Source organism: Archocentrus centrarchus, chromosome 12 (genome assembly GCF_007364275.1).
Source record: "Archocentrus centrarchus isolate MPI-CPG fArcCen1 chromosome 12, fArcCen1, whole genome shotgun sequence".
In the NCBI taxonomy this organism is placed as follows: Eukaryota; Metazoa; Chordata; class Actinopteri; order Cichliformes; family Cichlidae; genus Archocentrus; species Archocentrus centrarchus.
Window position 1 is genome coordinate 8733128 of NC_044357.1, and position 15180 is coordinate 8748307.

General features: G+C 39.2%; 1 protein-coding gene across 2 annotated transcripts in view; it reads right to left on the minus strand.

Annotated features, from left to right (window-relative positions):
- The window catches only part of rabgap1 (RAB GTPase activating protein 1), a 77274-nt gene that overhangs the window by 53621 nt on the left and 8473 nt on the right, over positions 1 to 15180 (minus strand). Inside the window, exons 2-12 of one of the 2 annotated variants that reach the window (XM_030742169.1) lie at positions 13859 to 14094; positions 11637 to 11666; positions 10201 to 10456; positions 9678 to 9891; positions 9354 to 9528; positions 5276 to 5436; positions 3922 to 4032; positions 3069 to 3135; positions 2883 to 2985; positions 2320 to 2489; positions 1778 to 1946 (exon numbers count right to left, since the gene is read on the minus strand). In XM_030742169.1, the coding sequence (XP_030598029.1) occupies positions 1778 to 1946; positions 2320 to 2489; positions 2883 to 2985; positions 3069 to 3135; positions 3922 to 4032; positions 5276 to 5436; positions 9354 to 9528; positions 9678 to 9891; positions 10201 to 10456; positions 11637 to 11666; positions 13859 to 14011 (1609 nt within the window). In that variant the 5' untranslated portion in view covers positions 14012 to 14094. The remainder of the gene's footprint in view (positions 1 to 1777; positions 1947 to 2319; positions 2490 to 2882; positions 2986 to 3068; positions 3136 to 3921; positions 4033 to 5275; positions 5437 to 9353; positions 9529 to 9677; positions 9892 to 10200; positions 10457 to 11636; positions 11667 to 13858; positions 14095 to 15180) is intronic. The other variant, XM_030742170.1, reaches the window with a different exon arrangement.

The window sequence follows — 15180 nt, forward strand, 5'->3', positions numbered from 1 at the left end:
TGTCCTTCGCTTCTTAAACATTTACCAACGTAAGTACAAATCACCAAATGATGGTGCTTAAGTTGTACAACCCTGTTTCTAAAAAAACAAAAATGCAATTATTGTCAGCAAATCATTTAAACCCTACATTTAAGCGCTAAAATACAGCATAACTGACAAATGGTGCTTTTTTTAAGGATTTATGCTTTTAAAAAACAGTTTGAGGAACAAGGGACACCAACTTCCGTAGTTTTGAAAGCAAAATTTTTCCTCATTCTTACTAAGTCTTATAATTTACGTGGCTCAGCAGTTCAGATCCTCCTTTTTCATATTGTCACCTTGTTAAAATAATGGCCTTTTGTTCAGGTTTTTCAAAAAGACAAAAAAACTGAATGAAACATTGAAAATATGATGATTTAGGCAAAAATAAAACTTTTGTTAAAAAATTACTTTATGTTAACAAGGTGACAAAAAGGAAAAATGGTTTCACTGTGTGACAGATCTGGACTGCACTCAGGTCAGTTTAGCATCAGGACTCTTACTACAAATCCAAGCAGTTTGAATATGTGCCAACATAGATTGGTGATGTCTTACTGAAAAAAAGCAAGGCTTTTCCATAAAAAGACATAATCTGAAAAGCAGCATATATTATTCCAAAACCTGTAATTAGCAACTGTGCTAATGCACACCTATCCCAGAGGCTACTTTTAGCACTGTGTGCTAATAACAAGCCTGATGATCATCTCCTCTGTAGCCTGGAGGAGGAGGAGGTGTCCATGACTGCCAAGAAGAGTTTCAAATTTTGATTTGATAGCCCACAACAATTTTCCACTTTGCAACAGTGCGTATTACAGTACACGAGACCCAGAGAAACAACATTTCCAACAATTTAATATTGGATCTCAGCCCGGCCCCTTGTACACAGATATTTCTATTGATTCTCCGAAACTTTTAAAGATACTACTTGTTGTAGATGATGCAACACAATTCTTAGCATTTTTATTTCTATATTTTTGAAACATGTAGCTGGCATCAACATCAAAATAAGAAATTCATCTTCAAATAACAATTTAACTAATGGACTAGTGCTGACTTATGCTAATCAGTTTTTCATGATTGTTCTGAAGTGTATCTACGCTGAATAAAAACACTTTTGTCTAAAAGGGTGTAAGTCACATTTATGTGTATTTTATGTATCTAAAAATGGCTTTGTTAAATATGTTAAGGGCAACAAGGTAGCATCACAGCTAAACAGATGGTGGTGTGGGGTCAAGTGAAGCTACAGTACCAAAAAGTTCTGTAACATCACAATTAATCGCTCGCAGTCTCAGTCTGAAACTTTATCACTTTAACTGCTTTGAGTCATATCCTGAAAATGATTAAACACTAAGCATTTTGGAAGTATGTGGGCTACAAACAGCTGGGCGGTATGTTGGTAAGCTAGGTAGTAGACCCGTTATTGCATGCTGGAGGTGCCAGCATCTAGAAGAGGCCGGGCCTGACAAAGAGTAGCAGAACGACCCTTAATGAAGTTAATGTTGTTATATAGTTTAGCTGGACCAGTTTATTCTGACTTTTGCACAGTGATATTTGTTAATAACACTTTTCTATGGTCTATACTGTATATAGAGAGAGAGCATTTGCAAAATAAAAAAGTTAATTCTATTTGTATTCATTTATTTATTTCTTTTAAATTGTAAAACACTTTGGTTTTAAATGTACTATATAAATAAAATGTATTTACTTGCTTTTATAAAGCAAAGATGAATTAGCAAAAAAAAAGTAAGCATCCAATCACCTTCCTCTTCATCATCCTCAGGTGGGGAAGGGACGATACTGCCAGGCCCAGCTGGCAGGATACTGGGACTGGCTGTGGTCTTCCTTTTTTCTCTCTCGGTCTCACTTTCCAAACTCACCACCTCATAGAGTGTGTCAGAGGCAGGGCTCTTACGCTCTTTACGCTCCATCTGAAATAAGAAGATGTGTTTAACCACAGCTGTGGTGTAGAGAGGGACTCGCTTCAAAAACTTGGTCCCAGCAGGTGCAACTTCTGTGAAATTATGACAAGACTGAGAAGATTAACTGTCCTTTGAATGCACAAAATTTGCATATCAGTGACTCATACAACTACATTCATCTTTCTTTTTCCTTATCATCCTCTGACTGGCTGCTAAAACATTGGTTACTTATTCTCTTTTTTCATATATTACTTAGTAATGACAAAAATCCAACATATATTAAATGAAAATATTGCTCTCTGCCGCTGCAGGTCACAGCTGACATCTAGTCGCCTGGCTTAAATTAAACACAAATGGAAAATTGTTCCATGATTCAACAAACCTGCCGCAGTTTAAGGTAGAAGGTCTCAGTGTAGCTACGCTTGCTGAAGGGCCAGAACAGTCTGTCATTTGGGGAGCACACTCTGACCCTCGTCTCCAGCAGAAAACGGACCGGCTCCTCCACCTCTGTAATCACCAGGTCCACTGCTGTTGTCATGTACATGAATTTATCTAGAAAAACGAGTGAAACTTACTGACTGACTTTCATTTTCCATTTACAAGTAATAAATCCACTCCACTCCAAAAGTATTGAAACAGTGAGGCCTGTCCCTTTAAACCCAAATGTTTTCAGTCTACAGCAAAAAAATGCTTTTCAAAGGGAATGTATATCAAAAGCAATTATTATTAAATATTTATTATAACCTTCATTTCACCACAAGCAGCTTCTCTACAGCTTGGCTTGGGAAAGTTCTGACAATACTGCCACACTCAAATACTTCTGTCATATACTGATGTGAAAAATGAGTGAATAAACAACCAGTAAGCCAATAAATGAAGGAAGTAATAACTAGAGAAAACTATTTATGCTTTATATAAATCTTAGACTGATTTTTTGGCTCTTACCTTTAGGCGTCTCCTCATTCACAGCCTGGAACTGAGGCGTGTTGGGGTTCCAACTTCCTGTGATGATGTAAGACTTCCCGTCTGAGCTCTTTCCCATTGACTCCTGAGGGGGCAAAAGTCGCAAGAAGTTAGCAAACACACAGAAACACACACCCACACACACACACAAGTGAAAAAGTGACCCACCAGGTCTAGCAAGTGCATGTCACTGTTCTTCACATTTTTCCCAGGGCTGAGCAGGAGTCCAAAACACCTGAGGAAAACATGCACATATACACGATGTGATGGCAAAGAATGAAAAAGGTGCTACGAAGAGGATTACATAAGAAAGAAAAGGAGAAAAGAAAAGCACTACAAGAGCACAAAATGAGGCACAGGACAATAAATCTCTGAAAAAAGAAGAAAAAAAAAAAAACTGTAAAAAGATCACGCTACCAATAACAGCTTCCTGAACTGATCCTCTAACACAGACCAGAGCACAAAGAATGATAAACATGGCACTAAAATCCTCACCTTCACTGGGTTCACAAATCAATAACAAATCATGGTGAGAATGGAAGTCTGCAAGAAGGTAATGAAGTGTTTAAATTTCAACTGATTTATTAAAGGGTGGAAAATGAGGAGACTCGGAGACGGGCTGCCCTCGATCACTGCCTAACAACTGTCCCTGACACAGGTCGACACACGGATGTGAAGGTGTTCACTGCTGTGTGTTTATCATTACAGAGTGATTTACTTCTTAAGAATGTCTGGTCAAAGTTTTAAGGTGACCCATACCATCTGTATAAAATGAGGAGATAGTGGTCAGGCTGACTCATGTGTACTCATGTCCCCTGAACTTTTATGGTCACTTACATTCACACTTAGATGGTTTCTAACTCCTTTTTATCAAGTTGAGAAACATCAGAGATGTTCTCTCAACTAATTCAAAACAACTTCAAACAAAAGGACCTTGAATACTTTTGAACACATTGTCATCATTTATGAGAAATGTTGATTTATCTGACCACTGCATCTTATTATTAATTCTTTATTTTACCTCTCAATAGCCAGTTCCTTATTAGAGGTTTGCTGAACATAAATCACGATTTTCTTGTCCAGGCCTGCACGCAGCTTGAAGCTCTGCTTGTCCTTGTCTTTTGCCACAGCACTAAATGTGGGAAAAGAAGAAGAATTTTTATCCAAATTCCTGACAGAAAAATAGATATAAATTTTGGGGGAAAAAACAGGCATATTCAGGCAAATCATGTAGCAGACACAGTGTCAAATTTGACAGCAGTACAGTAAGGCAGATTTACTAACAGTTAAACCTTTACATTAGATAATTACAGAGTGACCACAAGCTGTATCTATACTGCTCTGCAGTTTTTTCTTGCTTATAAAATAACTCAAAATGACAGGTGCTTTTTTTGACTGACTCAAAAAAATATTAAGATTAAGTTTAAAATCTTTCAAACACGCTCTGCTTCTTTTCCTGCTCTGATTTCTGAGCAGGAAAAGAAGCAGGTTTTAGACAGAAACATTAATCAAAACTGCCCAAGCCCTCACTGGCAAATTCCTGAGGAAACACTGAAGAATGTTAAGTAAGCGGAGTATGGAAGAAAAGACATGAATCAGTTGGAAATCAACTGCAAATATTTAAAACATGCTGTGAATTTCAGGCAGTGCACATATCATAAAATACCTCTATGCAGATTTAATGGTTACACAGATCTTAGTACACTAACGACAGACACTCTGACTCCAGATTGATGGGCCTTTCATTGTTACAGATAGGCAACTTTACACAGCTTCTATAGCGGCTTGATAATTAAATTTTATCGAGGAAAAACAAAAATGTGCCATGTGCTGCTGTATGGAAAAGCCACTGGAACACTAAAAATACGCTAATAAAGAGGGAATACAAGCCGGCTAAAAATATTCACAAGCATATTTTTGTTTGTTTTATTTTGTTTTCCAAATAAGCCGAGTCTTAGGCTGTTTGTCATCACACAGAAGTGGCTTGGGAATATGGGAATAGAAGATAAAAACAATCTGGGAAGAAAGACTGATAAAAAAAAAACAAAAACAGGAAATTTCTGGTGTCTTATCTGTGGTAAAAGGTGTGTTTTCTTTTGTTTTTTAAAATCAAGGTTCCTTTAACCAGTTAGGTGACGTGTCACCCAAAAAAGTGCTAACTTGATCCTTAACATTAGGGATGCATGTTCCTGTATTTATATGCATCACACATGTATTTTGGTTAGTAAAATATTTTACACCCTAAATCAAATTCAATGATGTTTCTATATATTTCCCAGCTGTTAAAAAAAAATAATCGACAGCTGAAGTTGCCTTATACGACGGGTTTCGTGCTCTAAAAATTGGAACACATGATGACTGAATGTGAGTCCCACCTGAAAGTACCCTTCCCATCATCCTCCTTGATCTCCAGGCTGACAGTAAAGGTAAACAAGTCACTGTCAGGGGTGAGAGGAGGAGCCTGCTGAGACGACAGAACTGCCTTCTTAGCTGACCGCCGAAAGGCTGTGGCAAAGCTGTACAGTATCCTACTCACCTGTGGGAGAAAAGTAAACACACACAATGAATATCCCAAAAGCCGCTGTAATGTGAAGGTCTTCTAACATAGATATACAATTTAATATTCAGAGTTTGAAAAAAAAAAACAGTATAAAGACAAGGTAATAGTTTCAGAGGGAAAAAAAGAAAGCGTTAAAGAGAAACAATACTAACAAGCTTAATTTTCCAGCCAATAATTTGTGTTTCCTGTGCTGTAAACATAGACAATCAGCGGGAATAGTTTTAGTGGTGTGGAATCTGTCCAGTCACATGTATGAGAAGTCCTTTGTTCACTACATCAGCTTTGTTCAGTAGAGAACATTCTTTATAAGCATCTGTTAATTTGACCATTTTAGTAGCACTGGCAGCATACATTTATTAAAACTATTTTTCTGTTCTAATCCCCGTCCCTCCTCCGACAAAGTAATAGTGGAAATCCAACAGAAGGCATCCAATGATGAGATATTAAAAGGCTAAATCCTCCTGTGTGTTTGTTTGAAGTTTAACAGCTCCTGTAGCAAAAATATTCCATGGACCATAATGATGAGTTTTGCAAATCAATTTATAACATTATGTAATGAGGTTTTTTTTTTTCCCCCTGGTTTTTGCTTGATGTTCTGTCTCTCTCCATTAAAATGAAATTAACATAAAAATTAAGAGACTGCTTATTTCTTTGGAAGTGAGCAAACTGACAAATTTAGCAGGGGACTCAAATAATTATTTCCCCCCACTGTATAAGCATAAACCAATCACTGAGGAACAGAAGAGACCTTCAACACATTAACCATTCTGAATTACAGTACCAGTCAAAAGTTTGGACGCTTGGACTGTATATTTAGCTTTGAGTGTGGAAGTGCTGTTCCTGTTAACATAAAGCAAGTCCTACCAGAAGTTTGCCAAGTCTCAAGAGGAGCAGAACTGGAGGGACAGCTTCAGACTGCCAAGTGTGAAAACACAAGGTGGTAATAATTTATTTAACATCTCTAAATGTGCTTTTCCGCTAAGGAGACTAAATGTATGGGTTTCACAGTGAGCAAAACAGGGTATGCTTTTTTTTTTTTTGTTTGTTTTCCAATTATTACTAAACAGATGTGTGGGTGATAATAAACAGAACTCTCCCCTAACTAGAGGACCACAGCAAAGTGGTTTTGGATCATTTCTAATTTGGGTAAACAGCACCGTTTTTGAGGGGGGTTAGTGACTGAGAGACGGTGTGGGGGAGACTGCTGCTATCAATAAATAACAATGCTCTTCTGCTTTTTCACAAGACCAGAGTACAAAGCAGCTTCTAACCTCTCCTACAGAAAGCCTTTGTTTTATTCCTGGTATAGCAGAAGGATGTTTGGGGTTTGCAGAAGGTTTATTTATTGAGCAACAACACTGGACTGGATGTAAGTGATGGGGGATGAGTAGAGCTAGATGGGGGGTTACCCCCTGTATTGATAGAATTACTACATCTAACACAATGGGACTTTTGTTCTATGCTGTTTAAAACTGATCAGCTTTCAATGTCTCCAATAGGATTTTTTTTTTTCCTTCATGTGCAGCATGAAGAAGCTGCAGTTGTTCTGCAGAATTGATCATGCAGACAGACTTTAGCCTGATCCTGAGTGCTTGTTGAATAAACCCACACAAGCTAAAATAGCATTAAGGTATTACCATCTAATAACACCTTTTCTCTGCAAAAAAAAAAAAAAAGTGTCAAAAACAAAAGAGTAACTAATTTACACTTTATCACAACAACTGGAGATTCATTCAAAGGGTCTGTCTCTGCTCGCCGCTCAAACTTGTGAAAATCAATTACATAAGACTTTTGGACTCAATCTTTATCTAAAAAAAAATGCAGCCTTTCAAGATGTGGTGCATACTAAATGCCTTGTTATAGTGTTTTTATTTCCATCCAGGATGTTTTTTTTCACACTTGGCAGCTTTCTCTTTATGCGTGTACTTTATGTGTGGCACGAAGCTTTGAGACGTTTTTAAAACTGATGTCACGGTAAAAATCAGCTTCAGTGGCCAACTTGGGTTTCTCTTTGATGCGCTTAAGTTTGTTAGGAGCCTCGAATACTTATGTAAAATGAATCTATGGAAGCTGAACTGCTGTGAAATACATAGCAACAGATATACATCTCTGGATGGGAGCAGCAAGTTTATTAGTCCAGTGGGTTTGAGACTCAGGAGGGCTCTGCATCGCCATCAGTGTCAGAAGAGTGGAAAGTGTTACAAACTAGCCTCTGGGCCAGAATGGGAGGTCTGGCACAAAGGGGGCAGAGAAGAACTGAGGAATTGTTGTTCTTTATGTATGAACAATGTTTTTTGTAGCTTTCACCAAGCTAAATTCAAGACTGTTTAGCGCCCACATCGACACTGGCAAAAAGACATGATAGCATATTATATAATATAATATGCATGGTGGTCAATTTTAGAAATGTCAGAGTCAGGAAACATGTTCAAAAGTACAGAACATCTACAAAACATATATAAAACAGATATCCAAAATGCAGAAGTTAAAGAGGTCTTAAGAGTTGTTTACTGTGAAGTTGAGGCTGATGTGAGGAATATGACAAGAGCAGCTTTTTCCTAAAGAAAGAAGCAACCAATGGGCTGAGTCTAAGTCTGAGGCTACAGTCTAATAACACGAATGGGAGGCCAAAAAAAAAAAAAACACTGTAGACTGTTTGTTGCTATGGCACTGGAAGGAAGACAAGGGTGGTGCAAGATGAAGCTTGTGAAAAAGAGAAGAAACAGACAAAGATATCCAGTAAATGCTTTTTTTTAAATTTTGGATGTGAATTTGTGTGAGTTTATATGCATTAGTGTTTTAGTGCGTATGTGTATTACAGATGAGAATCTTGGAAACTGGATCACAGGATGAGGTGTCTGGGGGCTCGCTGTGACATTGAAGAAGGCTGCTTTCATGACGAAGAAATCAGGTCACTGAACATTGAAAGCAGGGCTTTAACCCAGTTTCATGAGTGGGTACCTTCTTCTTTTACATTTCTGCTGAACCCTACTGCATACACCAATCAACCATTAACACAACTGAGAGGTAAAGTGAATTCCATTGGTCATGTTTCAAACACATAAACAATATTGCCATACAGTAAGAAGTAATAGCACGGTCTAAGAGCAGGGTCATACCCCAGCCAATGCAAAAAAAACTGGAAAAAAAAATGCTTAAGAATGACTCAAATAACATTGCACAGAGGTCAAGACTTTGAGCAAACCCCCAAATTCTCCACTGATTGAGCTCCTGTGGGATGCACTGAGCTCGAGCGACAATGGCCCACAGGACCCAAAGAAACTAGTGTCTCAGTGCCACAGCAGGACACCCCCAGGGATCCCACGTCCATAACTCGAGGGGTGCTACACAAGGATGTAGGCAATGTTATGAAGACTTCCATTTTAATGTTGTGGCTGATGGGTGTTTAAGTAATGCCAATTCATCTACCCTTTACTTAGGGTTTGGACACTGTTTATGTGTTGTGCAAGCAGTCTGCACTGCAAGGAATGATCCCTAGGGATCTTTGGAAATACTCCAACACTGACATCAAACCCTGAGGGACAGGCTACAAGGAGATCGAGAATAGAAGACAAGGTCAACAAGAAAACACTGCCAACCCATATGTATGCACATGTATTTGTACTTGAAGAGTACAAAAGTGTGACGAGAAGAGAGCTTTTACTACCCTCTTTTGTTCACTAACTGAATAGCAATTACATTGCCTGTAAACTTTTTTACTTTGGTTTTGTATTTTCTGTCAAAATGTGGGTTTCTTAATGCATTTTCATGTGTATTCCTATTTATATGTGGCTCTGCTGCTGTTTTTAAGACCTTGGCATAGAAAGAAAATAAATAAATAAAAAAGAGTGCTTTGTATACCATATATTGCCATTAACAATTAATTAGCTCACCGCCTCTTGGATTTGACAGCGGAAAACATGGATCCTGAAGATCTCAGCATTGTAGTGGCTCTCAGTGAAGGCAAAGCAGTCACTCTCCGGTGTGCCATCATGGCCTCGTACACAGAACAAAATCTTATAGATAGGGTAGTTGGCAATCTCTGTATTGTTGTGTGGATCCAACAACCTGTTAGAATAACAGTAAAATTACTGCTGTTTGATGTCTTAAAAGCAATTTTTGGACAAATGCGTTTGTGACATGCAAGCACTGAGTGTTCAATGCATAGAACTGGAACCAATCCACATAACTGACCAAATATCCATATGTCTCCCTACCTGACAGTTCCCTCAGAGACACCTGGCACAGACACTGTGACATCCAGGGGGAGTTGGCACTGCCCTCTGAGGATACTCATCATACGAAGGGCCTCCACCTCACTCCGGGGGGCATTGACCGAGGCACATCCTAGATATGTCAGCTGGCTGAACACAACACTGTCCTCATCTGGGATAGGGCTACCAGGACTACCTTCTGATGATGATTCATCTGCTGCAGTGAAGAATATAAATAACGGAGGTGAAACACAAGGATAATATTATGGCATCCATTATAATTTTACAGTTGTAAATTCTTGTCTGAGAGGCACCTGAAAAGAAAGAATATAAGAGGAGCTTGATGTAGACAGCTGAGAAAAACAATAAAATTAATCAGTAAAATTCAAGGCAAGCAAGAAGAAACTGGCAACAGTCCTCATGCTCTAGAATATAACAAAAGAAATGAGGACACAGGATGGCTTAAAACATATGATTTAGAAATCTGGGTATAAACATGATATAACTTGATCTCATCCTGATTTACCTCTGTAGGACCTCTCATTCAGCTCACTCTCTTGGCCTGTCTGAACAGGAAGCACCATCTCCAGCTTGGGTGGGGGTTCACTCAGAGGGTCAGTGCCTGGGGGTACAGGTGACACTGTGGTATAAAGGAGATGATCGCCCCTACCAAGATTGTCCATCCTTGTTTCTCCTCCGAGCCCAGCGTCGGCCACTGATGGGTCCATGAGGACATCTTCTAACTCCCTTTGGAGCTGCTGCTCGCTTCCATTGCCTACAATCTGATGCACACACCGAGGTGTACAAACACGTGCACACACGCACGCACGCACGCACGCACACACACACGCACGCACACACGCATGCACGCACACACGCACGCACGCACGCACGCACACACGCACGCACGCACGCACGCACACACACACACACACACACAGAGAGAGAGCGAGAGAGCGAGAGAGAGAGAAAGAGAGAGAAGCATGCACACAACCACAAAAGAAAGCACAGAAAAATAACTAATTTAGACCCAAAATCAAATGCATTACAATTGTGTCTTGCAGTGTGCAGAAACATGCAGTTGTTTTGCCCCTAACAGAGATTTATTAAGTCATGTTGGCCATTAAAGCTTTATCTTATTTATATTTCATCTAATACATTAGTAATTAGTAGTTTAGTAAGTTTGGGTGGGCGTACAAGTATCAAGACCCTAGAGTCATGCCAACACTGATTATAAATGAAAATACCAACTGCAGCTTGGAGCTTGGCCAATCGGCACAAAGTGAGGCAAATCCCCCCTTTGCCTGCCTGCTGTGGCAGCGGTCTAAAGTTGGGTAAGAAAAGGAGATGAGCCTGAAGGAGGCACTGCTCTACTGAGCATTAAAGGATAACAAAGGTGATATATGCGATTACTTAATGGGTGAACACTGAGATAATATTTTTCCAAGGAGATATAACTAGACAAAAATAATTTATGTCCTTGGCATAGAAGAATAAGGTAGTATGTCCAGTGCTGCTGGACTTAATTATCTTTGCAGGATGGATCCTACAACCGCAGCATCAGAGCCAATTGCCCTAGTGTTATAGGACTATTAGCATGACTTTAAAAAATAAATTCTTTGACAAAACAAGTGTAAGCCTGCTATCAATTATATAGTTACATTCACACTTCTGACATTATTTTGACACTATGCAGCCAGTGGGCCTTTATAGGAAGTGCTAAAAGCCTGGGAAGCTGTTGGGTAACTACAGCCTACAGTCTATTTCTACCATTATTGAATCCACAGTATTAAAGAGCTAAGGCCATCGCTCAGCAGACGGCAAAAATACAGAAAGCACAAATAATCACAGACAAAATCACCACTGAATCACATCACAGGAAGATGGAGGAGAAATATATACAAAAGCAAGAGAGAAAGCGAGAAGAGAAGGAAAGGAAAGACAGCGAGAGGAAAGACTGACCTTAAAGCTGACCCCTTCCTCAGAAATCACCTGCATAACAAACAACAAGTTTAGACACACTGACTCCTCTGCTGACTGGATGGGCTGACTGAGAGGGAAATGTGCACAAGAAAGTGTCGGCAAAAAACCAAAACATGATATCGTGATGACCGTGTGCCTGTGGATGGAGTGATTTCAACACTATATACTGAGAACACAAGATGCGTGTCACGTACTGCTTTTTATCCATCTGACAGTAGGACAGACAATGGCAAACTAGGCAGCACAAAAACTCAACTTTGTTGTCTATAAAAATAACTGTGATGCTTTAACAGATACTGGTCTCATGAAATCTGAAAACTTATTTTTATCTCCAGAGACAGAAAATGACAGAAAGTCAAAGTCTAACATCTTTCTAGGCGACGGCTATGCAACGTCCATGCTCTGCTGGCGCCATCTTCTGGTGCCTGTACAGCATAACTTTCCTTTACAAACAAACAGGTATAGGAGTGACATAAACTAACAGACATAATGTGAACATGTGAGCCAGCTACTTGAGTCAATCCATTAATAAGAAATATGTGATAACAAGTAAAGTAAGAGACACATGGACAAAATGTTTCCTGTGAAGAGATAGAGTGGGGGAGGCAAGGAGAGGTAACCTAAACCCATCAGGGACACACACAGGATAGCGGCCGGTAGTCACAATTATTCCCTCAAAAGTCTTCATACTGTGAGACGAGCCATACCCACACGACAGTGCGCCAATTTTTTTTTTCCCCAACAGTGGGCCAAAGCAAGGTTAAAGCTCCATCACCACAGTATCTGGATATCATTCAAACTTGAGCAGTGAATTCAGTCACAGAAAACATACTGCATGCCAGCCACACTATAGCACAATATCATATTATGCATACAAACAGACGTAGCTGACTGACAGCAGCTGGGAGATGGTTTCCCAAAGTTAAGCAGGATCCAGCTTATTGACACTCAATAACAACAATATCTGACTTTTTCCTTGAGCCGTTTGATTTGTGGATGCAGGAATGACATCCTTCATCTCCCACTTTTCCTTCCAGCCTAAAAAGCAGTGGGGAAACTAGATAATTTACTCTCAGTTTATATGGATGTGCATAAATCATCAAAGGCTTTAGCATTATGAGTGGCAGACACAAGCACAATACACCAAGACCAACTGTGACCAACTGTGAGCAAAAAAGGCAAAGTGAGAATGAGGAAGCAAAACGGGAAATGTTGATTTATGGTTAAGAACGGGAAAATAACAAACACTGTTAGATGTTTAAAAAAAAAAAAAAGATGTCTCTTAAGGATGAAAATAATATGTTTGCGGTTTTTAATGTTTAATGTTACACTGCTAACAAATAGATAAAGATGAATAAGCATCAAAGTGTTTTGGTAAATCATGGGTTGTGAGATGCATCCTTAAATCAGATTGAATTAAAGGGGCCTTATAATCACACAAATTAGCCTGCAGGACATCCTACCTGGCTTCCTACTTGATAGTGTATATATAGTTCATCATTCTTATGTGATCTGGCCAGATTGACTATTATCATTACTGACTCTACTAATAGTCAAAAGCACTTTGGGACTGGATTTATTGGTCATTCCATTAATTTGCTTTAACTTGTTTTAAGCAGCAATCTATTCCACGTGGTCATATGAGACTTAAAGTTTCTGTTTCTCTACATCATAGCTGTAAAACTGGTGCAGTTTTGCCATTGAAACTATGCCATACCCCATCATTTTGATGCCGTGCTGAAAAACTGTACTCAACAAAAACAAGATTTTGACCTTAGATTGTGACACTTGGAGTAGATTTAAAATTGATTTGGTTCCAGTTTTTAACAGAGCATAACTGTGTTTTTCAGCCCTGAAAAGTTCATTTGGCAAAATCCTGTACGTTTGAAATTATGAAGGCTCAAAAACACTGTAAATATGAGGTGCCTTAGAAAGCCCAATATTCAGAACCACCTCTATGCACCTTGAGACCCTCTAACTCTAAATTTTAACAGTATGAAAGTAAACTTTGCAAGCATTTATTAAATATGCTAAATAATAATGTTATTATTAAAAGAAAAAATTAACTGAGGCACAGACTGATTTTTCATTGAAAGACTCTTATGCCTGGTGCACCTAATCTCCAACAAGACTAGCACAGCTCTGAGGCACCCCTTCTCTACTTTGCACTTCCATTCATACCTATACCCAGCCAACCTTACCTTCAGTCCTGTCTTTTCGTCATCACTACCATTATTAGTTGAGGAGGGTGTCTCGTCCCCCAGCCGGGACACGAGGACAAAGTCCTCACTGTTGAGAGTGGACACTGAGTCCGAAGACACGCTAATCTTCCCCACCGAGCCCTTGTCATCCATGGCTGCCGCTGTTAAATTCAGCCACGCTGCTCATGAATGGAAGACGGAAGGCGGAAGTGGTGGGAGATGATGAGCAAAATCCCCTAGAAAAACATAAATCAAAGAAAGAAGCAGAAAACAGTCATGATGAGATGAAATCCATGAAAAGCATCTTATAAAAAGCCAAGTGGAACCTTAGCTGTCGGTCTAAAAATGGTAAACGTACTTATGATTCACTTTTAGAGGTCTTTTTGAACACCTCAAGGAAAGTTTGAGAGATTTTTACTGAGAGAGAGGGATCATAAGCACAAAATAAAGGGTGCAGATCCAAGTCTAGTTCAAGTGAAGGTGATAGACAAGAGCATAAAATGAAGCCGCAATGAAACCAGAAAGATCAGAGAAAATGCATCTGTGGGTCATTTGGAGCAATTTTGTAAGCTTCAACAGAATAAAGTAGAATTGTTTGTGAAATAGCTTGATGTGATGCAAAGCCATGCTGATGCAAATGAAAGTGAGGAAGTAAGGAATAAGTCAGCTTGCTACAACAATCCATCTAATCCATGTTCCCTTTGCAAAGTGTAAACTGTGGTTTCACACTACTGAATCACATGTACACAAAAATACATTAAATACCTTCAGCCACAAAATAATCTAACTGCATTGCACACTCTGCTGAATACAACACAGTTACACCAGCAGGGCTCCACAACCACAAATAACTTCTTTGGTCCCTGCTGGTAAATTATGACCACAGGATGCCACTGTGTAGGTTCGCACTAAGATAAGAATTAGTATTAGACTATGGAAATTCAAGTAAAGCTCTATCTTTAGACATGAGGTAACTTCTAATCAACAGAGGTGTCAGCAAATGACCATAAACATTCATGGCTGTTTCCTCTCACCGCTCCTCCCTTTCCTTTTCCCTCTTTTACTTCTCCTTTCTCCTCATCACTCACCCTGCAATCTATTTTTCTCAACATTTTGCTGAGTCCTCAATTTTTTTTTTTTAAAGGTTTCAGTTGTTGGTCCTTCCCTGTCATTGACTTACACCTGTCTATTCAAAGCAGGTTTAACAATGGGGAAGTACATGGAAAAGGGTCAAAGCAGTTAATAATGTGGATTACAAGAGATAAAATTGCCCCACTGACCCAAAATAAACTTCTATATTAGTGGTTACATGGTTTTGTTGC